Source organism: Protopterus annectens, chromosome 12.part0 (genome assembly GCF_019279795.1).
Source record: "Protopterus annectens isolate FY-2018-M chromosome 12.part0, PAN1.0, whole genome shotgun sequence".
NCBI lineage: Eukaryota > Metazoa > Chordata > Ceratodontiformes > Protopteridae > Protopterus > Protopterus annectens.
Window position 1 is genome coordinate 1,258,216,510 of NC_056746.1, and position 26,469 is coordinate 1,258,242,978.

General features: G+C 42.7%; 1 protein-coding gene across 4 annotated transcripts in view; it reads left to right on the plus strand.

Annotated features, from left to right (window-relative positions):
- ITCH (itchy E3 ubiquitin protein ligase) overlaps positions 1-26,469 on the plus strand; it is a 2,580,358-nt gene that overhangs the window by 2,238,392 nt on the left and 315,497 nt on the right. For all 4 annotated transcript variants that reach the window (XM_044090275.1, XM_044090277.1, XM_044090278.1 and 1 more), the window contains exon 22: positions 6,254-6,350. In XM_044090275.1, the coding sequence (XP_043946210.1) occupies positions 6,254-6,350 (97 nt within the window). The remainder of the gene's footprint in view (positions 1-6,253; positions 6,351-26,469) is intronic.

The following is a 26,469-nucleotide window of genomic DNA, read 5'->3' on the forward strand; positions in this document are numbered from 1 at the left end:
AGGTTACCTGAAAACTACTTTTGGTTAGGCTGGAAATGTATGACTTTTCCTGTTACTTGAATGGTAAAATTGCACGTACAAGACTCAGCTTTTTTAAAGGAAAATCCTAAAGTTCTCTCTTGACAACATTTGATCTGAAGTAGTTACTTCATTTGCTCTGCAACCTGTGGGTATCGGATCCGACTTCGGATCCGAGCCGGCAGCTTACCAAGCTCCAAGATCCGAGCTCCTAGCTCCTCCCCCTACCCATAATCCCCTGCTACCAACCACATTACCTCAGATCGTTTTTTGCTGCGGCTGAAGAAGCTTTACTTTTGAAGAGCTCCTGGCTGGGTGAAATCGTTTCAACCTTTTTTCACCAAAAAAACTTTCATAATCGTGTGTGTGTGGTAGTAAAACCTTCTACTCCCTTGTTAGTGTTAGTTTTTTAAATTTTTACTGGTACAGTAATTAGTTTTCTTGTCACTCCCCCTCCCTCCTTAGCGTTTGGGTGTGTGTGTGAGTGCTTCAACATGGCGGAAGGACCATTTTTTCCAAATGTACTGAGTGTGGCCACAAGATTTCCCCAGCTGATGGCCGCACTCAGTGCGTTTTGTGCCTGGGGGCAGCCCATCTCTCAGAGGCCTGCCAGATCTGTGTGGCCTTTAACCCCCGGGCACTTCGGGATAGGAAGAACAAGCTGATCCTGGCGGGAAAGCTCCCCTCAGGAGTCAGCTTCTTCTTCCTCTCCTGTTCGGGCTCCGGCTGCCTCAGCGGCCTCGGCGCCCTCTGTTCCCTCAGCTCAACCAGGGACTCAACCTCCCACTTCGGGTTTGAGCTCTGGGGAAACTAGTGCCTCCTCAACTAAGGAGAAGAGGCACAAGGATAAGGAGGGACATAGATCCCATAAAAGGTGGGCCGAGTCTCACCCCTCGTCTCCGCCAGCTAAAATAACGAAATCTCCTTCGGGGGTCTCCGGATCCTTCTTCTCTTGGCTCCATTCGCCTAGCTTCTCGCCAGAGCCGGAGGAGGAAGATCGGTCTCCCTCGAGGTCATCGAGGCGGCCCTCCCGGCCCGCCTTGACTACCTATTCCAGGTCAACAAAAAAGCATCTCCGAAGCAGATATGGATCGGATGATGCGTCTGTTCTTACAGACCCAAATGCAGATGGGGGTGCTCTTGCCTCCCCCCCCCCCCTGGGGGGGAGCGTGGCCCCCATGTTTGCCCCGATCACTCCTTCTCCGACTCGTTTTCGGATCTCAGAGTCATCCGATCCATGCCCATTCAGACCCAGGGAATTGTCGGCGCCGATAGCGCTGGTCTCTTCGACGCCGACTATGCCCTCGAACTTGTCGGATCCGAGCTCTCGGGGCCGAGGGCTGAGCATCGGATCCGAGGGAGTTGTTGTATCTTCGGAGCTGTTGGCTTCAGAGCGCACCTCTCTCTCGGCGCCGACTGCTTCGGCTCCGACCCTGATCCCTTCCTCGGAGCCGAGGAGATTGCTCTCAGAGGCTGGCGAGAGTGAATCTCCTTCGGCTTTTGAGTTAGTGGAGAGGGTACTGTCAAGATCCTCCAGATCCCCGGTTCGGGCTGTGGATCCTCCCGTACCACCACTGTATGAGGGTCTGTCTTCCATCATCCGACCATCGGGACAGCCTGCCCAAGCCCTCCAGCTAGTTCCTGTTGAGGAGCAACCCGTGGATGAGCCCTCTTCGGATAGCCCTACTGAGGAGGTTCCTCGGAAACGTCGGTGTAAAAGGAGGCACCTGGACTCCCCCGGGTCTGTTACCACTGACACGGACTTAGATGATAGGGAGGGTTCCCCAAGGTCACCCCCCTGAAGATGTCTCCAAAGGAAATGTTGCGTATTAGAGGGGGGTGGTCTGCCCAAAAACCTTCCCTTGATGAATCCGTGTTCCTGGAGGCGTTTGAGGCAGGCCCATCTACTTCTTGGGTGTCCCCTCCGGCCGACCCCCTGGTGGACTTAATTACCACCAGGGAGTGGAAGGAGCCTGACACCGTGGAGCCAATACCTAGGCGTCCTGACAAAATACTGAGCCCCCCCACAGATAGGCAATTGTGGGCCAAAGGATCCCCTGTTGATGCCATGTTGGTGGCGGCGGCCACCAAGAAAGAACTCGCTCAGGAGAGTTCTCTGGTCCACCCGCCAGATAAAGAATCTCTAGCGTTGGACCGGATTGGGAAGCGGATGTTTGCTTCAGCGACCTTTTCTATAAGGGCGCTGAACTATATGGCACATACCATCAGGCTACAGCGAGACTTGATCAAGGAATACGCTGCAGCCCCCCCCCAGAGTCCTTGTCGGTCGGAGACAGGAATGTGTTTACGACACAAATGGCCACTGTGAAATCCATCTCCAATACGTCTATGCGGCTCCTGTCTCATGCTTCGGAGGGAGCCAGCGGAGCAGGGGTCGTCTTACGACGTCACGCCTGGCTCCGTCTTTGCGACTTCGCGGATCCCTTCAAGGCGTCCTTTGCGAACGCCCCCTTTGACAGTTCTGCTCTTTTCGGCAAGACCGTTCACGATACGCTGGTCCAAAGCGAAAAGGACGGGAAGACGCTGTCTGCCGTCGGAGTCCGCTTCTCTAGCCTCCAAAGATCCTTCTCCAGGAATCAGAGGGGACAAAAGAAGCTGTGGTTCTGCAAGTCTCAGCAATCCCATCCAGCTGCGGACCACTCGTCTTCTAGAGGCAGAGGAGGACAAGGTGGACGCCGGCCCAGAGGCAGAGGGGGGCCGCGTAATTTCGGGTCTAGAGAACCTTTCTCGGACAGACCCGCGCAACAGCCCTGAGGGCTTGCCTGACTGTCCCTCTCTGGAGGCAGTCGGGGGGGCGGTTGACGGAGCACCTGTCAAACTGGGAGTCCCTTACAATGGATCGATGGGTGCTCCGTATCATTTCCAGAGGTTACTTCATTCCTTTCCTAAATCTTCCCCCCAAAACCAGACACCTTCCCGATGTACCACCCGATCAGAGGGAGGCGGCGGCTTTAGAGATTTTTAAAGCTGCTAAGAAAAAGAGCCATCCAGCCCGTCCCCCAGATCAGTCCGGATTGGGTTATTACTCAAGGTTCTTTTTGGTGCCAAAGAAAACTGGGGACCTCAGACCCATCTTAGACCTTTCCGCTCTGAACCTGTTTATACCCAAAGAAAAGTTTTGGATGGTCACTCTTCAATCTATCCTCCCCCTTCTGCGGGAGAACGACTGGATGTGCTCCATAGACCTCAAGGATGCGTACTACCACATTTTAATGGACAGACGATCCAGGAGGTTTCTCCGCTTCTGTCTCAGAGCCAGTCATTATCAATTCAGGGTTCTTCCATTCGGCTTCACTTCAGCCCCCAGAGTGTTCACCAAAGTCATGGCGGTGGTTGCTGCCCACCTGAGACTTCAGGGCATTCAGGTCTTCCTGTACCTAGACGACTGGCTCCTTACCGCGACCAACAGGCATCAGCTCTCAGTAGCGAGAGATTACGCACTGACTCTAGCCCACAACCTAGGCATTTCAGTAAACCTGCAGAAGTCCTGCCTGTGCCCCACTCAAGCCCTGGAATTCATAGGGGCCAGGTTGGATACTCGAATCTCTCGTGCTACCCTAACATCAGTCAGACTGAACAGCTTGTCTTATCAGGTGTTAGCCCTTCTCCGGAATCCTTCTCCTTCAGCGGAGTTAGTCCTGAGGGCACTAGGGTCTATGGCAGCCGCGATCGGTCTTTCCCTCCATGCCCGCCTGCGGATGCGAATATTGCAGTGGACCCTTCAAGTCCAATGGTCCCTCTTGCTCCACCCGTTAAACACGCCCATACCGCTGAGCAGAGTTTGCAGGGACTCCCTTCTTTGGTGGTTGCATGCGCGGGAACTCAGAGAGGGAGGCCCTTTGTGATCCCCCCGCTTGAAGCCACGTTGACCACGGACGCTTCCCGCCTCAGGTGGAGGGGCATTGTTCAGGCAGATCCGTTCAAGGCACGTGGACTCCCCTAGAGATCGCATTGCATATCAGTGTCCTAGAGATGAGGGCAGTGCTTTTGGCGTTGCAAGCCCTCCATGATCTTCTTCCCCTGGGGACTATTGCTATCCAGACGGACACCATGTCGGTAGTCTGGTACATAAACAAACAGGGAGGAACCAGATCCTACCCCCTGTGTCGAGAGGCCATGAGAGTTTGGGAATGGGCGATCTCCACCAACCACTTTCTGATAGCAACGCACATCCTGGGACGATCCAACATATTAGCGGACCAGCTAAGTCAGGTGCTCCTCACTCCGTACGAGTGGTCTCTGAATCCATCTGTTGCGAAACAGATCTTCCACAAATGGGGTCAGCCTTGCTGCGATCTTTTTGCTTCTCCTTTAAACACAAAATGCAGCGAGTACTTCGCAATAATTCCCCCCAGAGAGGAAACCCCCAGAGACGCTCTGGTCCATGCTTGGTCTCCCGGGCTCCTTTATGCTTATCCTCCCCTTCCTCTCATGATGAAGTTCATTCAGAAAGCCTGTCGGTTGGGGAGCAGAGTTATCCTCATAGCCCCATTCTGGCCTCGGCAGATCTGGTTCCCCTTTCTGCAGTCTCACAGTGTGGCTCCTGCGTGGATTCTGGATCCCAGTCCAGAACTGATTTCTCATCCCGCGGATTTCCCAACACCCAACCTGGTCAGCCTCAAGCTTGCGGCTTGGCTGATCCAGTTCCATTAATGGCTAGGACTCCTGGTATCTCATCTCCCGTTAAGGCCATTCTGGTTGCGGCTCATAAGCCATCTACCAGAAAACGTTACAACAGTAAGTGGAAACGTTTTTCCATTTGGGCTGAAGTTAAGGGCTTGGACCCCATTTTTCTGTCCCTATCCCGACCATGCTAGACTTCCTCTCATTAATCTTTCATCAGGGAGCAAGCGCTTCTACGGTTAAGGTACAATTGGCGGCCATCTCCCATTTTCATGTGGGTGATGGCATAGGTTCCTTAGCAGCTACAAAGTTGTGCAAAACCTTCTTGCGAGGCATCTTCCTTTTGAATCCACCAATAAAGTCTGTGGTTCCCCCATGGGACCTCACTCTAGTCTTGCAAGCCTTAACAAGTCCACCTTTCGAACCTGCGGCCTCAATTCCGTTGAAGTTCTTGTCATGGAAAACAGCCTTCTTAGTGGCTATTACTTCGGCCAAAAGGGTTTCAGAATTACAAGCCTTGTGTATGAAGCCTCCTTACCTTATCTTTCACAAAGATAGTGTGTCCCTCAGGACTAACCCGTCTTTCTTGCCTAAGGTTGCTTCAGAAGCAAATATAAATCAATAAATAAATTTATCAGTGTTTTTTCCCACATTTCAGAACAAGGGAGAATACACATTACACAAATTGGATGTACACAGACAGCTGCGTTTCTACTTGCATAGGACTAGAGAGTTTCGCAAGTCGGACCAGTTATTTGTCTCGTATGCAAAATTAGCCATGGGTAAAGCCATTTCCAAAGTCACTGTGGCAAATTGGATTCGTCAGTGTATTATTCAGGGGTATACATCGTCTGGCAAACCAGCCCCGGTTAATATCCATGCTCAGTCTACAAGATCTGTAGCCACTTCAACAGCCTTGTGGTCTAGGGTTCCAGTGGACGGCATATGTTCAGCGGCTACTTGGTCCTCTTCTCATACATTCATTTCTCATTATAAATTAGATGTGATTTCGAGAAGTAGGGCTTCTTTTGGCTCCGCGGTGCTTCGGAATATCCTTCCGTAAGGACCACCCAGGTTCTTATAAGTAGCTGGGGACTCTGTCCCACAGGTTGCAGAGCAAATGAGGTAACTACTCCAGATAAAGAAGTTATGTACTCACCATGACGTTCCATCTGAGTAGGTACTTAATTTGTCTGCAACCGACCCCCCCCCCCCTGCCATCCCCCGAACCTTTCGGGATTTTCTGATCACCTTTGCAGTTGATTTTTTCATATTTACAGGTTGGTAAGGCAAAAAAAACGATCTGAGGTAATGTGGTTGGTAGCAGGTGATTATGGGTAGGGGGAGGAGCTCGGATCTTGGAGCTTGGTAAGCTGCCGGCTCGGATCCGAAGTCTGATCCGATACCCACAGGTTGCAGACAAATGAAGTACCTACTCAGATGGAACGTTATGGTGAGTACATAACTTCTTTTTTTTTTTTCCCTGTGTGTCAGTATTTGAGGCTAACAAGCCTCTCATTTTCTGTACCACTGTTAGATGTTACGCACTTTTAATAAATTAGTTATTTTTGCTCTTTTTTTCTTGTTTTAGCTTGTTAAGGAGCTTGACAATGAGAAAAGAATGAGATTGCTACAGTTTGTCACTGGGACATGCCGGTTACCTGTTGGAGGATTTGCTGATCTCATGGGTATGTAGAAAGCAGTTGTGTATTATCTGCATGTCTGTTGCATTAAAATATACCTGCCTGGCATTGCTGTTAGGGTGCAAATCTGGGGGACTTAGCCTTATGTATGATGTAATAATCAAATGTATTATTTTAGATGTGTAGACCACTAATTTTGTACTTCTCTACCTTGATGTTACTGAATTTCTCTGCTCACGTTGTTACTGAAAATGGTCCTTGGAGCAGCCCACCTACTCAGTTACCAAACAGTAAATAAAGTAAAAAATGTATATTTTGAGACACTTTATTCAGAATCCAGGAATAACAAGTCAGAATACTCAAAAATGAACAAGTCCAAGATTTCCATTTCTCAGAATATTCCAATTCTGTAAGGTATGGGCAGTGTTGAAATATAAAAGTTTGGGGGCTTCTCCCACTTCCACATTGGGGGGTGCAAAGGGTTTGATCCCATTGTAAAATCAGCTTTAAAAGCAAACAATACTAAACATTTGCTGTTCGCTAGAATTTTTCTGATTTTTTTTTTTTAATAATTCTGGGGCTCACATTTACAAATCTTAAATTACAACAGGAGTGCTTATGTGCATCCTTTACATGCACTTCGCAATGGCCTTGGTATAAAACTATAACATCAAGCCACTGAATGCTGCCTTTTCCCAAAACATTTCTAAACTATTTTCTTTCACTATCACCTATCCTCCCACCCCCACTGGAAGAATATGATGCTGCTCAGTTTTCAGAGGGATGCAGGTCTCTTGCAGGTCTCTCTCTGATGTACCCTGTGTAATTTCCTAGCTTTTCTGAGTTACGTTTTTCATTTAGAGTCCATTTTATGCCTCAGCCTCTTAAAGGTCTGTATATTTTTTTATTAAAGGTTTGTACTTTTATCTGTATCATATTAATGGTCATCACAGTTTGTCAAAATCTAGAAGTCCTTCTGTACTTATTGATGCAATGGGTACTTTCAGGGGCCTCTTAGTTGGATTCTTCCATAGAGGTACAGTTGACAAGTCTTTTTTTTTAACTTTTTATTAGCAAGTACAGCTCCCTGAAAAGTGATTACACAGTTTGTTGAAGAAGTACTGTTCTATATTAGTGATGTAGTCCAGATCTGAAAGTCACCAGGTGGCATTTGTCATATTGCAGCCAAAAAGTTCCATTCAGTGTCATAGCAAGATGGTGCAAACATGGCACTTGTGTCTGATGCTGGTTTGTAAAGGACAATAGACAGCTTGTAAACTGTCCTTTAAAGGTAGTTAAAATCAAAAAGTATGGTTTACAAGCTGTCTGTAAGCAATCAGCATTGAGACTGAATGCAGAGGAGGTGGGCTGCAAATAGTTCTGCTGTCCAGGGAGCCGCATTCCATTGCTTCAGCTTTGATTCCATCTTTCAGTCAACCAACCAGTTCACTTTGTCTTAATTGTGCTGCACTGAAGTAGGCATCCTGCCTTTGGGTTGTCAGCAGTGGGCTCGTAATTAACCTCATAGTGGCTTTAACTCCCTGACACCCACAGTCTTGTAGATATGTAGGTCTGATAGATGTGGTCAGAACTCTTTAGGCTTCATTGTACAGTCTGCTTGTTGATAATGTAATACTTTTGCTTACTTGGCCAACTTTAAACCTCATACATGACTATTATCAATAGCTTCACTCTCATCAGACAGATTAAGCTTTAGTGGTATTCTGTAGCAGCTGTGCCTTTCATCTTGCTTAACCAAGTAAAGTGACCATAAGGGAAATATTTGTCCTCTGTATCCACCACTGACCATCAGACTCCTCATCATGATAGTCACTGTGTTTTCTCCTACAGTTCCTAATTCTTGACTTTGAAAATCATAAGCTGGTGATAGTGTATTGATGGTTTGTTCTTTTGCAGAATACTAAACTAATATGGGCCTAGCCTCGATGACAGAATCCTCCGTTTCAGGTCCAAGTCTTTCTTGCTGTGCTGCTCACAGTAAATTCACTAAAAAGGCTTGGCAGACTGATACAACTGCTGGCATTTGTGCCCTAAATGGCAAACATAGGATATCAACAAAACACAACGCCAGATCTGAAATTCCAGAAATATAACTGTTTAATGTAGCAAGCAAATATCAAACAAAGCTTTTGGGAAAAATCCTTTCTTCAGTGTTCAAATACATCAAACGCCGCCACCTAATTTAAATACATCACATAACGCACCAGTCAATTCAAATTTACATTCATACCTCATGTTAAAGTGCTGTAGTTAAGTTGCCCAAGTATCTTTGAGCAATTAGGATCACAATATAACAGCATCTAAAATAAAAACATACGTATATACACAGTTTTTATTCTTTATAAAACGTTCTATACATATACACAGTTTTTTATTCTTTATAAAATATTCTACAGTATATATTACACTGTAACCTACATCTTCATTCGTTTTAATTTTCAAATAGGTTTATAATCACTGAAGCATTCAGACCTGGTTGTCTATCTGCTTGTAATCATATTATCCAATTATACTCTGCAACTTCTGTCTAGCTAATATCTCCACCCCTAATATTCAGTGTTACTTTTTGAATGACTGTAAACTTAAATATATGGTGCATACCTCTTTCCTTAACATGTTTTGCTAATGATTCACGAGTCCAGCCCATCTTATTTCAGGTAAGTGCTCTGAAATTCTTGCCTTAAATTTTCTTTTGCATTTACCTATATAAAAATTTTGACGTGCGTACAGTTGGCTTGATACACCACATTCTCTGGTTTCAAAACAATTAAACTCATACCTTCTCTTTGTAATAGGATGTAACAATTCAGTATTATTTAACACATTTATAGAATGTATAGTTATAGCATAGAAATGTCCCTTTTCTTCCTATTGGTTATAGATTCCTTATTCGTCTTCCTATAACATAATTTCTGCTTAAGGTTTTGAGATTTCTTAAAAGCAAATTGTGGTGTATATCACTTATATGTTTACTCAGTTCAGGTAATGCACGTATAATACTCTATTTTTAATAATCCTAATAACTCAGTCTGTCTTACAGTTATATTTGGTGATGTAAACTATACCACTCATATTTATTTTTGGCTATTGGTATTATTCAGTTGCCTGATGACAATTTGTAAAATAAGGTACAGCTTGACCATCACTTTCTTTTGTGACGTAATCACACATCTCATTCAAAAGGCATTCATTGTACTGACTAACCCAAAATTCATCTTTCATTTTATTCACCTGTTCTTTACAAGAATCAATTGATATCTGTTAATCCACTGACTCTTAACTGACTTTTCACAATCCTTTTAAATACATGCTTTGGAAGCATATTATGCCTGTGCAAAAGCCTTTTCGCCTGTACACCCTTTTTATATATATTTGTTGATATTCAATCTCCTTGCTTCCTGATCATACTGTCTAGATTAATTTCCACTGTTGAATACTTTTAATTTAAATTTTAAAAAAATCAGTAGTGTTGTCCAAAATACTGAAATATTCTAATAAAGTTTGTTCGTCCCTTTTCCAGACCATAAGTATGTCATCCACAAACTATTTGTAAAATAACACATTGTCAGCATGGAATGTGAATAGATCAAACAAGTACATATTTTCCCATTTGTCGAGTGCTAGTTGGTAAAAAGTATGTTCAAACATAAAGACATTGCTGATCAACACTATTTCCATAAGGCTATGTAGAGTCTCTTTTTCTCCCTGTAAAATCGCTGTTTATACACAAATGCTCCCTAATAGTCTGGAGTCCATATTGATTTGGTATTACTGTAAACATACCTCCCAACCATATCGAATTACTTGGTTTTTACCGAGTTTTGGGGTCCAAATAATGGGGTGCCATGATTCCAGAGTGTCACCCTATAATTTCTTAATTTATCGTTTTTTTATTTAATTTTTTTTTTTGGCATTTTGAGCTGTGGTCATCACGTGCACTATGACGTTAGCTCCTGCCAGCCTGTCAGAATTGAGCTCAAGGGCTCACGTAGTGCATTTCCTTCCATTTCCGGCTCCTCCAAGCCACGAGGGAAGGGAATAATGGTGGTGGTGAGCAGAAGGACTGGAATGATGGTGGTGGTTCTGCAAACGGCAGAGGTTATTAGGTAGCTAATATTCATGAACTGAATGGAAACAGGACTGGAATGATGGTGGTTCCGCAAATGGCAGAGGTTATTAAGTAGCTGACATTTGCAAATTGAAACAGGACTGCAGAGGTGCTGCATTGATAGACATGGGGACTGAGGTATTTATTATGCACTGATGTCTTGTGTAGCTGCTGCAAGCAGGAGTTGTGCGTGTGTGAAATGCCCCGGATATACGTGGTGGGCTAGAGGTACTCAGGCTCAAACCCTGTACCTTAGTAACAAGAGCCTAAAGTCCCTACCCCACCACCACTTGTGAACACTTTCCAGATTTATGCCTCATATTTTTGTTCTGTTCCTCATAAAATCTGTGATTTTCTGGATTTTTGTGGCAAATCAGTGAAGGATTGAATTCACTAAATGATAGCATTTGAATTTCAGACTTCATTAGTAATGTCTTCCCGGTTAGGGGACGCCACAGCGAAACTCCGGTCCGCTAATGATTGGCAGTGGATTTTTACGGTGCCAAGTTACCAGCCCGACGCCCTACCTTCAAAGAAGGCACACCCATTCACGCACACACCTACCTGCATGTCTTTATACGTCACTCAACCACAGGGAGGACATGCAGACTCCACACAGAAGGCGCTCCAGCCGAGAATCGAACAGGAGAACCTCTTGCTGTGAGGCGACAATGCTAACTGCTGCACCACCGCGGCAAATAAATGGTAACACAAAACCTTTTATTTTGCCAGTTTTCTATGTTTATAAGATCTGTATTTGAAATTTGTCCCTATTTTTGGGGCTTTATTCCCCCAATTGGCTTTGTCTAGGATTTTTTGTGCTAAGATGTCGAGAGCTATGGTGAGAAGTGAGAACTGAATTCACTAAATGATAGCCATTTAAGTTTCAGTCTTCCTATCTTTCAGGAAACTGCTGATTTGGAATAGTGTTATGTTGCTGTAGTGCACAGGTTCCTGGATTCAAGACTTGGCAGTGAAATGCATGGTGGTAACACATTTTATTCTAGCAACTTTCCAAAATTATACAAGCAATGTTTAATATGTCTCCCTGGTTTTAGGGTTTTTGTCCCCCCCCCCCCCCAATAAATTTTGGCTTTTTCCAGATTTCTTGTGCTGCAAAGTTTAGAGATACAGTTGAGTGTTTAGTGGATTTTACAAGGAGCTGAGAGCTTCAGGGGAGGAGGAGTTTAGTGTTACTTATGCTGAGTCTGCTTGCATTTTTAATAGCATAACAGGTTAAATACTTGCTTTTGATGCACAAGGCTGTGGGTTCTACTCCCACAGTATGTAGAAGCATTGCTGATACTGTACTGCGTTGTACATTTAAAGGAGGTGGGTGTGGCTACAGATACAGCAGACATGAGAAAATGTAACGCACAAGGGCATTTGTGCCTAAGTGAAAAGAGCAACAAATATCATTAACCCAAATTCATGAACAGAAAATTAGTTACGTTCTGTGCTGCATTATAAGAAAAATATTTTTAAATAAGTACAGTACATTTTCCAGCATTCAAGATAAAACACGTTTTTTTCCACTGCAGACAGTGGAGAAGCAAGAGTAGCCAGTTAGCACCTGGATTACAATGATAGTTTTGATGCTTCAGGATGAATGTAGTATCCTGGCACAACCTGTGTTTGTTAGGGGGGGGTGATATGGTGAGAAGGTTGAATGTGCTGGAAAGTAAGTTCATTCTCAGTTATGGGACCTTATTTCCTAGGGATCTCAATCTTGAGGTCAATATATGACATTTTAGTAAAATAACTTTTTTTCATATTTATAAATTTATAAATGTATTAATGAAATTTGTATTGTCACATTTTCTTGGTTTATATAAAGGATATATATTTGTTTTATATAAAAAGTTTAGTAAAATAGTTCATTAATCAATTCTGAATAATTTGTATTTAAATGAATTATTTAAAATGTTATTTAAAATGTTTAGGATGGCTGTGTTTAATATAATAAAATAAAATGTGTATGTATCACTTTAAAAATGTGTAGGCAGTAAAAAATGTATATGTAGCATTTTAAATAAGTTGTAATTTTTCAATCAATATTTAATTGGGGTTTGAACCTATGTATATAAAGTTGGTTGTTTGCATTTGTATTTTGTCCGTTGAAGGCGAGTGGCCGAGGTACCAGTGTGTTAAAGTAAAAGAAAATCAAACAGTCTTGCTGTGTTTCTGCCTTTTTTGTTTTTTAATGAATGTAGGAGAGAGTCTGTCAGTAGTTGGACTATAAATTGGAAGTCTTAAAACATGCAGTTCGGCTAGTTCGCCTAGTTGATTTTTTTGTGCAGTTACAGCTACTGAGTTGGTCTGATAACACAAATAAGAGTAAGTCAAGCAAAAAAACAAATTGAAAATAAGTTTGAGAAGCTGCGCAAGATGCCCGTGGCTTACACTACTGTCACTCTCTCTCTCTCTCTCTCTTTATATATATATATATATATATATATATATATATATATATATATATTTGTGTGTGTGTGTTAAGTAGACTTTTATGATGGAAATGTTCTGAATTGGGTAGTTTTGTCATTATTGGTTCATGCATTTTGTTTCATTGCCTACTAGAAAAATGTTCAAACAATAAATTTAAAATGTGCTCTATGTCTAACAAGTGTTCTGTATTATACAAGGATGTAATTTAATAAAGTCAGGAAGGTGTATAAAAGAACACATGTATGTTTCTTGTGTGTGCCCAAAGATATCTTTATCCACCACTGGCCAGATGCATTTTCTTTGGGTGTGGTGTGAGTTTCAAGAGCAGGGAAGTTATAATGCTAAGTTTATTTTCATTGTGAGACAGTATTGCTTTGTTTAGCAGATATCTATTAGTGTTTGTGCATTGTGCTATAAAATGTAAAAATAAAATCAAAATAGTCATTGTAGAAGTAAAGCAGTATGTACATTAGTGTTCATGGTAAATGGGGTGAAATAGCCAGGTAATGGGACATTGGAATGGCTGCAGGGGGACTCTGGTGCCATATTTTAGTTGTCTGTTCTTCAGTTTGCGTTTGAAAGTTAGTATCCCGCAATTTCATTGCAGTGGACGGGGCTACATACTTATGTATGCAGGTTTTATGTTAATCAGTGTACAGATTTGTACCTATTTTTCATGGGCCTTGTCCAGATTTTTGATAATTCCAGGTTGAGAGGTATGACTGTAAATGTCCCATTCAGTTTCACCAAAGTATGTCAGCATTGTTTTCCTCATACCATCTGTAGAGTCTTTTAAAAAAATCATTTGCATCGCAAATATAACTATGGACATTCTTTAGTGGTTTTAAAGCCTAACATACATTAGGTGTAATTGTAAATTTGAATTGATGTGTTAACATGATTTATTTAAATTAGATGGCTGCGTTTGAAGTATGTGAGCACTGAAGGGATTTTTCTTGAAAGCTTTGTTTAGTATTTGATACATTAAATAGTTATATTTATGGCGTTTGAGATCTGATGTTGTGTTTTTGCCATTTGACAGGGGCGGCTCGTGGCATCGGGCTGCCGGACTGCAGCCCCCTCAAAATAAAAAATAGAAAGAAAAATGATGAAAAATAAAAAAAAATTATTTTTTTGAAATTCGCGCATGCGCAGTAGTCCCGACTACTGTCAGGTCTATGCGCATGCTCAAGGCAGTCCGGCAGTCCCCATAGGGGACACAGGGACGCCTGTGCACTTTTAAAGTGCACAGACTCGCCAGGATTATGGGTCGTCCGGACTGCAAGAGCAGCAGCAGGACTCGGACGGAGCATTAGGGATCTCGTCGGAAGGAGCATTAGGATCTCGTCGGGCAGGAGCATTAGGATCTCGGGTCTTTCAGTATTGCGCGGGAAGGATGTACGTTAGCTGGATATATTCAGGTAAGGTGCTTTTACAATGTTTATTTGTGTGTATGGTGCTTTTTACCTTTAATTTACAATGTTTATTTGTGTGTATTGTGCGTTTTACCTTACTGGAGTTTGTGTATGGTGCTTATGTTGTACTGGTGTGTGTGTGTGTGTGTGTGTGTGTGTGTGTGTGTGTGTGTGTGTGTGTGTGTGTGTGTGTGTGTGTGTGTGTGTGTGTGAAAATGCCCTAGGTGCTTATGGTGGTGTGGTAGGGAATACCTCAGGCTTGAACCCTGTACCCTGTATGCAGGTGTTAAAGACTTGAGTTCCCTACCCACCACCATTTGTAAAAAAATTTCAGATTTTTGCCTCATATTCGATCTGATCTGTTCCTCATAATATCTGTGGTTTGTAAATGTTGCAATGCTTGATATTTGATGGTGTAGTAGTAGCATTGTTGCCTCACAGCTGCAGGTTTTGGGTTTGATTCTTGGCTGGGGTTCCTTCTTTGTGGGGTCTGTATCTTCTCCCTGTGTTTGTGTGGGGTTGCTTTTGTGTCCTCCCATGTTACAAAGACATGTCTGCATTATTTCTTCCTGGGCCTCTGCTGAAAATTGTTTATTTGTTCCAAGTCAGACTGTCCTGATTAAAAAATGTTAAAATTGACAGGCATTTGAATTTCAGACTTAAGGGTTTCTGAATGTTTAATTCCTTGCATATTTGATGGTGCAGTGGTAGTATTGTTGCCTCACAGCTATAGGTTTTCTGGTTTGATTCTTGGTTGGGGTGGCTTCTGTGTGGAGTCTGCATCTCCTCCATGTGTTTGTGTGGATTTGCTCTGGTGCCCTGCCATTTTACAAAGACGTGTCTGCAGATGTCCTTCAAGGATGCATCTGCAGTCTTTACAAATGGGTTGTCCTGTCGTCAGGCAGCCCTTCGGTCGGCCGGATTCCAAAGTCTGGGTCTGGCTTTGGCTGGTGTCGCACTTCACCCGACGTCATTGCGGCAGTTATTCGGGTATAAAGGCATCAGCCGACGCCATTTTCCTCCGTCTTTCTTGCCGCGTGGCGCCCGAAGCAGAAGCTGTTCGCAAGTGCCGGTCGGTCAGATCCAGAGATTACTACTACCAAATACTACTTCGAAGACTTCTATAAAGCTAAGTACCCCGTTGGGGACTCTTTCTTGCCTCAGCCAATGTCAGAGAAAGTTAATAACTGTTTATCTTGTGGGAAACAAATACCTCATAAAGATTTCCACTCCTATTGCATACATTGTTTAGGCCCAGACCACGACGTAGCAGCTTGTCTAGCCTGTGCTTCTTTTAACCGACGGACGCTTAGACGTCGGTCGGACTTGGCTGAACAGATTTTCGGCTCCGATTTTGCCTACATTATGCCGTCGGATCCTCCGACTATGCAAATAACCAAAAAACGCAAAGAAAAGGACCAACACTCGCGGTCCGCGGTTTCGGCCGAAACCGTGGTTAAGCAAACCACGAGTGTCTCTGTTTCGGCCGAAACCGAGCAAGCGGTTCTTTCTTCAGCCGATAACATGCCTTCTACCGAGGCCTCTTCTAACCTGGTAGAAACGGCTTCTGAAATCCAACCTTCTTTTGCGGTTTCACAGGATTTATCAGACACCATTCCCCTGGATATTTCAACCCCTGCACGTGGAGCTGCTAGGCCTCCTCCAGCTATGTCTATTAAGGCCTTTGCCAGGGCTAAAGCATCAAAACCTGTGCCTGCCAAGCCCCCCTCTCACAGGCCCAGCACCAGCTCCCATATGCTTTCTTTGGCTGAGGATCTCATCTCTTTAATTCGTGGCGCCCAGCCTCATCCAGACAGGGCCTCCCTCCCTCCTCCAGAAAAGAGGCCTAGAGCAGAGCCCCCTGAGCCAGTATCCACAGATGATTCCTCTGATGACTCAGAACATACAGACCCTCCTGAGGCTTCTTATTCTCCTTACGAAGACTCTGATGCTGAGGAGTCCATCCCTTCAGCCTCTCCTCCTGAGGAATTTTCCTTTGGGGAAACCTTGCATGCTATGAGGGAGCAATTTCAGTGGCAGGGCCAAGATTTCTCAGACTCTAGAAAAAGGCTTAGGACCTTTCTACATTTGCCACAGTATAGGCCTTTAGCTATACCTCCAGTTCTTTCTGTTGTTGATGATGCATTTAATGATGCCTGCACTGCTCCTGATTTTTTACCTCCGGCTCCTGCTAAGCCCGATAGGTACTACAGGGTCCCGGACACTCATCACCACTTATATAAGGCTCCTTTTGCAGATCCAGAGACTATCTCCCAGGGTCCTAAAGCTGTAGCAGCTACTTCTAAAAATCCCCTCCCCTCTGAAAGGGAATCCAGGTCCTTAGAGAGATGGGGTAAAAATGTTTACACCTCTGCTACTTTGTCAGCTAGAGCTTTGAACTGCCAATTTCATATGATTCAATATCAAGAGTTTATGCTTGACCAGTTGACTAAAAAGCTGTCCTCTGAAGAATCTTTAGATAAAACGTATGTTCAAGAAATGGTACATAACATACAGCAGGTTAGTAACCATTCTTTAAAATGTGGCTATGATGCACTGGAGGCTTCCTTTAGATCAGCCATGACCGGCACAGTTATCAGGAGGCATGCATGGTTGAAAGAACAGGCATTACCAGACCATGTCAAATCTAAGCTTTTGGATGCACCTATGGACAAGGTCAATTTATTTGGTTCCCCTGCACAGCAGGTACTAAAAAGATGGAAGAGAAAGCAAAATCTGTGCAAACAGTGAAAGATTTCTTACAAGTTCAACCTCCAAGGTTTAGCAGGAACTGGCCCTCCAAGAATTGGTCCTTTCCGGACTCCTCTAAGGCACAAAGAGGCAGGAATAGGCTCTAGAGGCAGAAACCAATCCAGGGGTGCCTACAGGCGTCGCCAGTGGCAGGGTAACAACCAACGAGGCACGGATACAGCCACCACCACTACAACAACTCAATCACAGTGACTTGGCGGTGGCACCGCCTACCAGGGAACAACTAGAAGCACCCTTAGGCGGAAAGCTAACCTTATTTTCAAGAAACTGGCACTGCATTACAAGAGAAAAATGGATTTTGCAATCTATAGACCAAGGTTACAGGTTCCATTTCCATACTCTACCAGGAAAGAGAGGAATGCCAAACCTACCACCTACTCAAAGGACAGAAGCTCTAAAACAAATATCAAAATTATTAAGAATGAGAGCTGTGGAAAAGGTACCATCTATGGAGCAAGGAAAGGGATTTTACTCCAGACTCTTCCTGGTACCAAGAAAAGAAAACAAATGGAGGCCTATTCTAGACCTGTCCGCTTTAAACACATTCCTCATTGTTCCAAAATTCAAAATGCTGACCCTACAGCAGCTTCTTCCCATGCTGGGCAAGGAGTCTTGGCTTGTAACTCTAGATCTCAAGGAGGCATACCTGCACGTCCCCATAAGACCAATTTGCAGAAGATACCTCAGATTTCTTGCAGGATCAGAGCATTATCAATTCTCAGCATTGCTCTTTGGCTTATCTACTGCGCCCAGTGTGTTCACGAAATGCCTGGCATCAGTAATCGCTCATTGCAGACTTCAGGGGATTCAAATCTGTCCCTACCTGGACGACTGTCTGATACAAGCGGACAACAAAAACAAACTAACAGAAGACTTACAAAGAGTCATCTACCTGCTGCAAGCCCTGGGATATACAGTCAATACAAAAAAGTCAAGGCTGATTCCATCCCAAAGAATAACCTTTCTGGGTGCAGAACTGGACACATCAAAACAAATGGCATTTCTAACTGCAGAAAAGAAAGAGCAACTTCCTCTCTACTTCTTGGCATTAACAAAGCAGAACTATCTAACTGCAAGAAAAGTGCTACAAGCTCTAGGCTTCATGGCATCCTGCATAATACTGGTCCCTCATGCCAGGCTGCATATGAGAAAGCTACAGTGGTACCTAAAGAATTTGTGGTCCCAGCACAAGCACAGCCTAGAAACCAAAATTCCAATGATCCCATGCCTGAAGCAAGAGTTCCTATGGTGGGCTCAGGCCTGCCAATCAAACACAGGATTGCCCTTCTGCAAAAGTCAACCAAGACAAACCATCACGACAGATGCCTCAGACCTCGGTTGGGGGGCACACATGCTGGGCAAGTGCATTCAAGGCCTATGGACTCAAGACCAGCTGCATCTGCACATAAATCTAAAAGAAATGATGGCAGTAAAATTGGCAATCCAGGCATTCAGACCTTTACTCCAAGAAGGCCAGTTGATAAGGACAGACAACACCACAGTTATGTGGTACATCAACAAACAGGGAGGCACACACTCATACCCTCTATGCCGGCTGGCACTGGACCTATGGGATGTGGCTCTGAGCTACAACATTCAGTTACAGGCAATTTATGTACCAGGGAAGGAAAACATTCTAGCAGACATATTAAGCAGAACTACAACAGATGCCCACGAATGGATGCTGCATCCGGACATCTTCAAAACCATCACAAGAAAATGGGGATTACCACAAATAGACTTGTTTGCATCCCCATTCAATCACCAGTTGAAGAAATTCTGCACAAGGACTTACCACCCACTTGCTTGGAAGGTGGACTCCCTATCTTTCAGTTGGAAAAGCCTGACAGCATACGCATTCCCTCCACTTCCTTTGATGCTCAAGGTGCTTCTGAAGATCAAAGAGGAACGTCCGAGGATCATTCTGATAGCCCCAGACTGGCCAAGACAACATTGGTATCCACTACTGAGGAGCATGTCACGGGAACAAATATGGACACTGCCCCTGATCCCATTACTGCTAACACAGAACAACTACAACATCCTGCATCCAAACCTAAAAACTCTGCAGCTAACTGCCTGGAACATTACATAACAGCAATTAACCCAAATTTATCCCAAAGGGTTAAAGACATAATCCTGGAGGCTCGTAGACCTTCAACAAGAAAGAATTATGCAGCAAAATGGAAAATATATCTCATCTGGAGTACTGCAAAGGGGCAAGATGTGACACTGGTGAACATAGCCAACATCCTGGAGTACTTGGCGGAGCTCTTCCATACAGGCCTGTCCTATTCTTCCATCAAGATACATGCATCAGCTATTTCAGCAGAATACAGCTTGGATCCTCCTGTCTTCTCGCATCCTCTGCTCAGACAGTTTCTGAGAGGAATTAAAAATGTAAAACCTCCCAGGAAACCTCCATTGCCAGCATGGGACTTGAACTTTGTGCTAGAAAAACTGACTTTTCCTCCTTTCGAACCAGCAGCAACAGCAGAATTACAATACTTATCCTGGAAGACTGCTTTCCTGCTGGCAATAACTTCAGCAAGAAGGGTCTCTGAACTACAGGCATTAATGGCAGTGCAACCCTTCCTGATCTTCCATCAAGATAGAGTGTCCATGAGAACAAATCCTACATTTATGCCTAAGGTGGTATCCAGAGTCTCTTTAAATCAGGCTATCCACCTTCCTACATTCTTCCCCAACCCACAGAACAGGGGAGAAAGGCTCTTACATACCTTGGATGTACACAGGCAATTACGCTACTACCTGGACAGGACAAAAAACAATAGAAAAACTGACCAGCTTCTGGTAGCATATGCAACAGGAAAGGAAGGAAAACCAATTTCTAAACAGACAATCTCCAAATGGATAGGAAATTGCATTAGATTTTGTTACTCCTACCATGGAAAGAAAACTTCTGAGAACATCAGGCCTCACTCCACAAGGTCTACAGCCACTACCACAGCCTTCTTACGAGGAGTGGCTACCAAGGACATTATAGAGGCTGCTACTTGGACCTCCGTGCATACATTTGCCAAGCATTATAACTTACCTCTATACTCTAGATCCCGTGCTGGTTTTGCCACTACTGTTTTGCAAGGGATCCTAACTACACCATAATCTCTTCTCATTTCCTCCTCCCCTAGTTTAGCTATGGTATTCTACCCATTTGTAAAGACTGCAGATGCATCCTTGAAGGACATAGTACAGTTTTGTACCTACCATAAATGTAGATGTCCGAGAGGAATGCATCTGCAGTCAGGATTACCCACCCTCCTTCCCCTCTGATGTACTCCTAGGGTATTTGCCAATCTTCAGCTAGTTTGGGGGGGATCTATTATGGTGTATTTGTTTGTATATATGTACATACATGCTTATTTTGTGTTTGCTCTCTACTATTTGGAAACTTTGGCATTTATCCAAATTTAGCCATCCAAGAGGGCACCTGGCATCTGGGGCAAGAAACACTGAGGAAAATGGCGTCGGCTGATGCCTTTATACCCGAATAACTGCCGCAATGACGTCGGGTGAAGTGCGACACCAGCCGAAGCCAGACCCAGACTTTGGAATCCGGCCGACCGAAGGGCTGCCTGACGACAGGACAACCCATTTGTAAAGACTGCAGATGCATTCCTCTCGGACATCTACATTTATGGTAGGTACAAAACTGTACTTTTTAATCCCTGCTGAAAATTGATTTTGTTCTGTCCGCAGTAAAATTGACAGGCATTTGAATTTCAGACTTCAGGTTTCTGAATGTTTAATTCCTTGCATAATTGATGGTGCGGTGGTAGTATTGTTGCCTCACAGCTATAGGTTTTCTGGTTTGATTCTTGGTTGGGGTGGCTTCTGTGTGGAGTCTGCATCTCCTGCCTGTGTTTATGTGGATTTGCTCTGGTGCCCTGCCATTTTACAAAGATGTGTCTACAGTTTTAATCCCTGCGTCTCTGCTGAAAATTGTTTTTGTTCTGTCCGCAGTAAAATTGACAGGCATTTGAATTTCAGACTTCAGGTTTCTGAATGTTTAATTCCTTGCATAATTGATGGTGCAGTGATAGTATTGTTGCCTCACAGCTATAGGTTTTCTGGTTTGATTCTTGGTTGGGGTGGCTTCTGTCTGCATCTCCTCCCTGAATTTGTGTGGATTTGCTCTGGTGCCCTGCCATTTTACAAAGATGTGTCTGCAGTTTTAATCCCTGCGTCTCTGCTGAAAATTGTTTTTGTTCTGTCCGCAGTAAAATTGACAGGCATTTGAATTTCAGACTTCAGGTTTCTGAATGTTTAATTCCTTGCATAATTGATGGTGCGGTGGTAGTATTGTTGCCTCACAGCTATAGGTTTTCTGGTTTGATTCTTGGTTGGGGTGGCTTCTGTGTGGAGTCTGCATCTCCTGCCTGTGTTTGTGTGGATTTGCTCTGGTTCCCTGCCATTTTACAAAGATGTGTCTGCAGTTTTAATCCCTGCGTCTCTGCTGAAAATTGTTTTTGTTCTGTCCGCAGTAAAATTGACCGGCATTTGAATTTCCAACTTCATGTTCTTCAGAATACATAGTAGCACAACCTTTTTTTTTAGCAATTTTCGAAGTTTATAAGATGAATATTTTAAATTTGTCCCTATTTTTGGGACTGTATTCCCCCATTATTGGCTTCGTCCAGGTTTTTGTGCTAAGGTTGACAGCTATGGCAAGAACTGAATTCACTGAATAAGTTTGAGGGCTGTATTCCCTCATTACTGGGTTTGTCCAGGTGTTTTGTACTAAGAGGTTGACAGCTATGGTGGGAACTGAATTCACTAAATGATAGCCATTTAAGTTTCAGTCTTCCTCTCTTTTACAAAGCAGCTGATGTGGCGTAGTGGTATGTTACTCTGTTTTTTGCTCGGGGACCTTGGCAGTAAAATATATGGTGGCAACACAACATTTTATTCTAGCAACTTTCCAAGATTATATAAGCAATGTTTAATGTGTCCCTGTTTTTGGGCTTTTGACCCCCCCCCCCCCAATACATTTTGGCTTTTTCCAGTTTTCTTGAGCTGCGAAGTTGAGATGCAGTTGAGTATTGAGTAGATTTTACAAGGAACTGAGAGCTGCAGGGTAATAGAAGTTTAGTGCTTTGCCAAGTTAATACTGTAGCACAACAGGCTGTGTACTTGCTTTTGATGCAGAAGGTTGTGGGTTCTACTCCCACAAGGGGTAGATGCTGCCGTACTGAGAATGTTCTCTTTGGTGAAGATACTAACTATGAGTTCGTTATCAGTTTGCCATCCATTTCCTCTTGCAATATTATTACTAGCTTATCATTTTTTTAATGTAATATAGGCAATTTATTCCTGAGGGGCAACAGACACTTTATTTTTCGATGAAACCATGAAATATAAAGGTGATTGCTAGCAGCAACCGCTTCATTAGTTACAGATTTCTTTAATGTGGAATTATTTAGATGACTGACTTCAGAGATTGTGCATATTTACTGATAATGGACTGTAGAATTGTGCATATTTACTGATAAAGGTGGACTGTAGAATTGTGCATATTTACTGATAATGGTGGACTGTGGAATTGTGCATATTTACTGATAATGGTGGACTGTGGAATTGTGCATATTTACTAATAATGGTGGACTGTAGTATTGTGTATATTTACTAATAATGGTGGACTGTGGAAGTCTGAGTAGACTTTTTTATGATAAATGTTCTCAACTGGGCAGTTTTGCCATTATGGGTGCATATGGTTTGTTTCATTGCTTACTGGAAAAAATGTTCAAAACAAATTTAAAACACCCTGTAACAAGTGTACTGTATTGTACAAGGAATATAATTTTAGTACAGTGAGGAAGGTGTATCAAAGAGCACATGTATGTTTCATTTGCAAGGAGCCTATGATTCGAAAACAGCCCAAAATTAATCTTTATCTGCCACTGGCAAAATGTGTTTTCTTTGAATGTGGGTTTCAATGCTGTTTCAATGAATGTGAGTTTCAAGGGCAGAGAAGTTTTAATGCTAAGTTTTCATTGTGAGACTGCATTGCTTTGTTTAACAGATGACTTAGTGTTTGTGCTGTAAAATACAAAATAAAACTTTCAAATGAAGTCCAACTCATCATAGAAGTAAAGCAGTATGCACATTAGTGTTTATGGTAAATGGAGTGAAATAGCCAAGTATAATGGTTCATTGGAATGGCTGCAGAGGCTCCATTCAACCATTATTTTGTCAGGGGAAGGGCAGCAAACTCAGACAGGCCCAGCTGAACTATACCTCCCAACTGTCCAGATTTTCAAAGAATGAATAGATTTTTGCTTCTTATTTTTGGTTTGTTGTTCATAAAATTTGTAGTTTTAATTCCTAAATGATTTGCCAGAAGTCACTCTAAGTTTCAGACTTCATAACCTTCAGAAAAATGCATGTTAAAGTAAGAGCTGTTCTATCAACTGTCTCAATTTATACAAGAGCAATCTTTCGTACTGTTTATATGTGCCCCCATATATTTGGCCTTGTTCAGATTTACTGCATTAACGGGTTGAGAGGTACATGCAAATAAATTGCTTTATAGAATTAGGCATAGCCAACCTCTCAACTGTCCCCAATTTTGGCTCAAAATGTTGCTCTTCCCCTTATAATCCCTCCATAAAATAGCAATTTTGGAAGAAAACATGGAGGGTTTACAATTAAGAAATAACTGTAATAATCAAAGTTATAGATTACTTGAAATGCATGTAGATTCTTTTATATTTTGTCAGCTGCTCAAGGTAGCAGTACTAATATTAAAGTGTCCCTTCTTTGACAGGTAGCAGCTGTATTGTGTGTCTATTTTATATTTTTGCATCAATGCTTTTGTCCATTTTTCATAAAATTGTGTTTTTTGGCAAATTAGTGACACCAATAAAGACTGAAGTTAGAAAATGACAGACATTTGACTTTCAGATTTTATACCCTTCAGAAAATTCATACTAATGCAAGACCTATTCTATTATCTTTCTAAGTTTATTAGAGCAATATTTAAAAATTGTCCTTATTGTTGGGCCTTTGTCCCACTTCTGTGTATGGCTTTGTCCAGATTTCTTGCTGTTGAGGTTGAGAGGTATGACAAATGTGTCAGGGCCATCACAGTCAGCCAGAGAGATTTCAAATTGTGACATGCTTGTTGCACCCCACTCCCCCATGTAGTGACTCTGGATGTGTCCAAGCAAGGCAAGGAGTAGTTGTATCTACCTTGGATGGGGAGGACACACTGCATAAGTACTACAGTGGCTTTTCATCTGTCCTTGATTTTGCAGAATGGTCTGGTTTCTGTCATATTTTTGTACTGTTGATTTATGCTTATTACAAAGTGCCTGTTGCTCTGTGTTTTTAAGTAGCAATGCTTTAATGACCATAAGGTAAGCTTGTCTGAGATCGTAAGATGCAAGTAAGCTTTAATAAGCATACTGTTAAAGAATTGCCAACATTGAAAGCCTTTCTGTTGTTGCCATGCAGAGAATACTTGACTAGATAATGTATAAGCCTTGGGTATTAAAGGACAGGATTCCTTTATTTTAAAAAAGCTCATTACACTTGTTGGAGACTTCCAGTCATCTCTACAGACTTTACCCGTAAACTAAACAGAATGCCAATCATGTGTGGTCCATAACCTGTACAGTAATCCTTTAAGCAATGTATCTTGAGCTTGTTTCTTGTTTGCTTTTCATTTTTTACTTTTATCATGTTTTCCCCATGAAACAAGTTGTCAGCTCAGCAGGTCTTTTTTGGATAAGAAACATTTTTACAAGTGGGGGCATCACATAGATTTCTACTTTCAGCATGTTACTTGGTACTTTAATAAAGCTGAATATATTATAATTAGGACTGCAGTGCAAGGAGAAGTGGTTTGAGTTGAGTGCTTCTGGTTTTTCTTATACTTGATTTTGACTGGCATTCCAGTAATGTATTTAAAAAGTGATTTATTTTTTCATGCCTCACAACCTTTTGTTTCCATCTAGATATTAAGTAAGCTGTCATGCAGCCAATGCATTGAAATATTTTTATTCTTCTACACTTATTTTTGTCTTGATTGGACTTTCATAATGATGGTTTGCCACCCAGGGCAGCGTATTTAATTAAAGTTAGTTTTTTGTGGTTTTGTGCATAGCTCCTCCCCTTTCTGGTTGACCACACCCCCTCCCCTTGACCCCACCCATTCAGCTGTCTCCTGCAGCCCCCCTGTGATTTGAAGTCACCAGCCGCCACTGCCATTTGATCTCATTTACTCAGCCCTATTCCTTTTGTATTCTATTCTCTGTGTTTTCATGGACTGGGGCTGTGCACTGGTAAAGAAAATGATGCAAGAGTTTTTTTGATATGCAGCCATCTCTGGACATCATTAGTATTGTAAGACCAAAGGTACATCAGCATTTGAATTGTTGACTGTTCAATCTAATTCCCTTTTACAGGATGTGTTTAGCATGCCAGTGCAGTCTAAGCATCTTCAGTGGCAGTATTTGTTTCCAAGCCTATTTTAGTACCTGGGAGTTCCACACGCTCTGAGAATCCTTAAGATTCCAACATATGGCAACTTGTATCCACCTGTATTAAAAAGATGGCAAGAATTACATTTGAAGCTTTATTCAGATTACATGGTTTTAATGAATTAATTTTTTGTGGATATAGAGACTTACAGAATGACACTGTTTTCCTGGAGGACAGTATTTTATGTATGCCTGATTTTCAAGATTACTCACTGCTATACAATGACATGTTAGAGCGTTTAAGTTCCTTTGAACAATGGTTCGACAAGACTAAGAAAAGAAAGCTGGTAAGAAACTTAAATGATTTTGAAAGGGGAAGCATATTCATGGCAAAAATAAACCATAAAAAAGCAGTGCAGTTAGAGTGAGAGGTGGTTCCTTGTATGATTTAGATATCATCAGCATGTGAAACCATCCTGAACTAACTTCTTACATGGCCAATACTAGACGTCCTCAATAACTGACATCAGTTCAGGTTGAATTAAGTGAAGAAAATCAAGCTAACACCCTGTATGACATTTGAGAAACTAATGTGCTGCCCTTCTCTATGTACGAGGAGATTTTTCATTTGGTGCAAACAGCAATAAAGCTCAATTTACCAGAGAAGGTAGATGTAAGAAGACTGGAACCCTGAATGGGAGGGGGAAAATGCGACAGACAAAAGGACCAGATACAGTGGGCCACAGATTGCACAGTTCGTCTGTGACAAGAGGTGAATACTGATTCTGTCATTATGAATTTATCTGACATTGAGTTGATGGAATCTGATATCTCACTACTGAAAAAAGATCTCCAGTTTATTCCCGCAAGTAGTACTTCAGAAATTGATGCTTTGATTGAGCTTAAAATGTTTACTAGAAACTTAAAATTGATGTTTCAAGACTGGGCTTATGAATGTA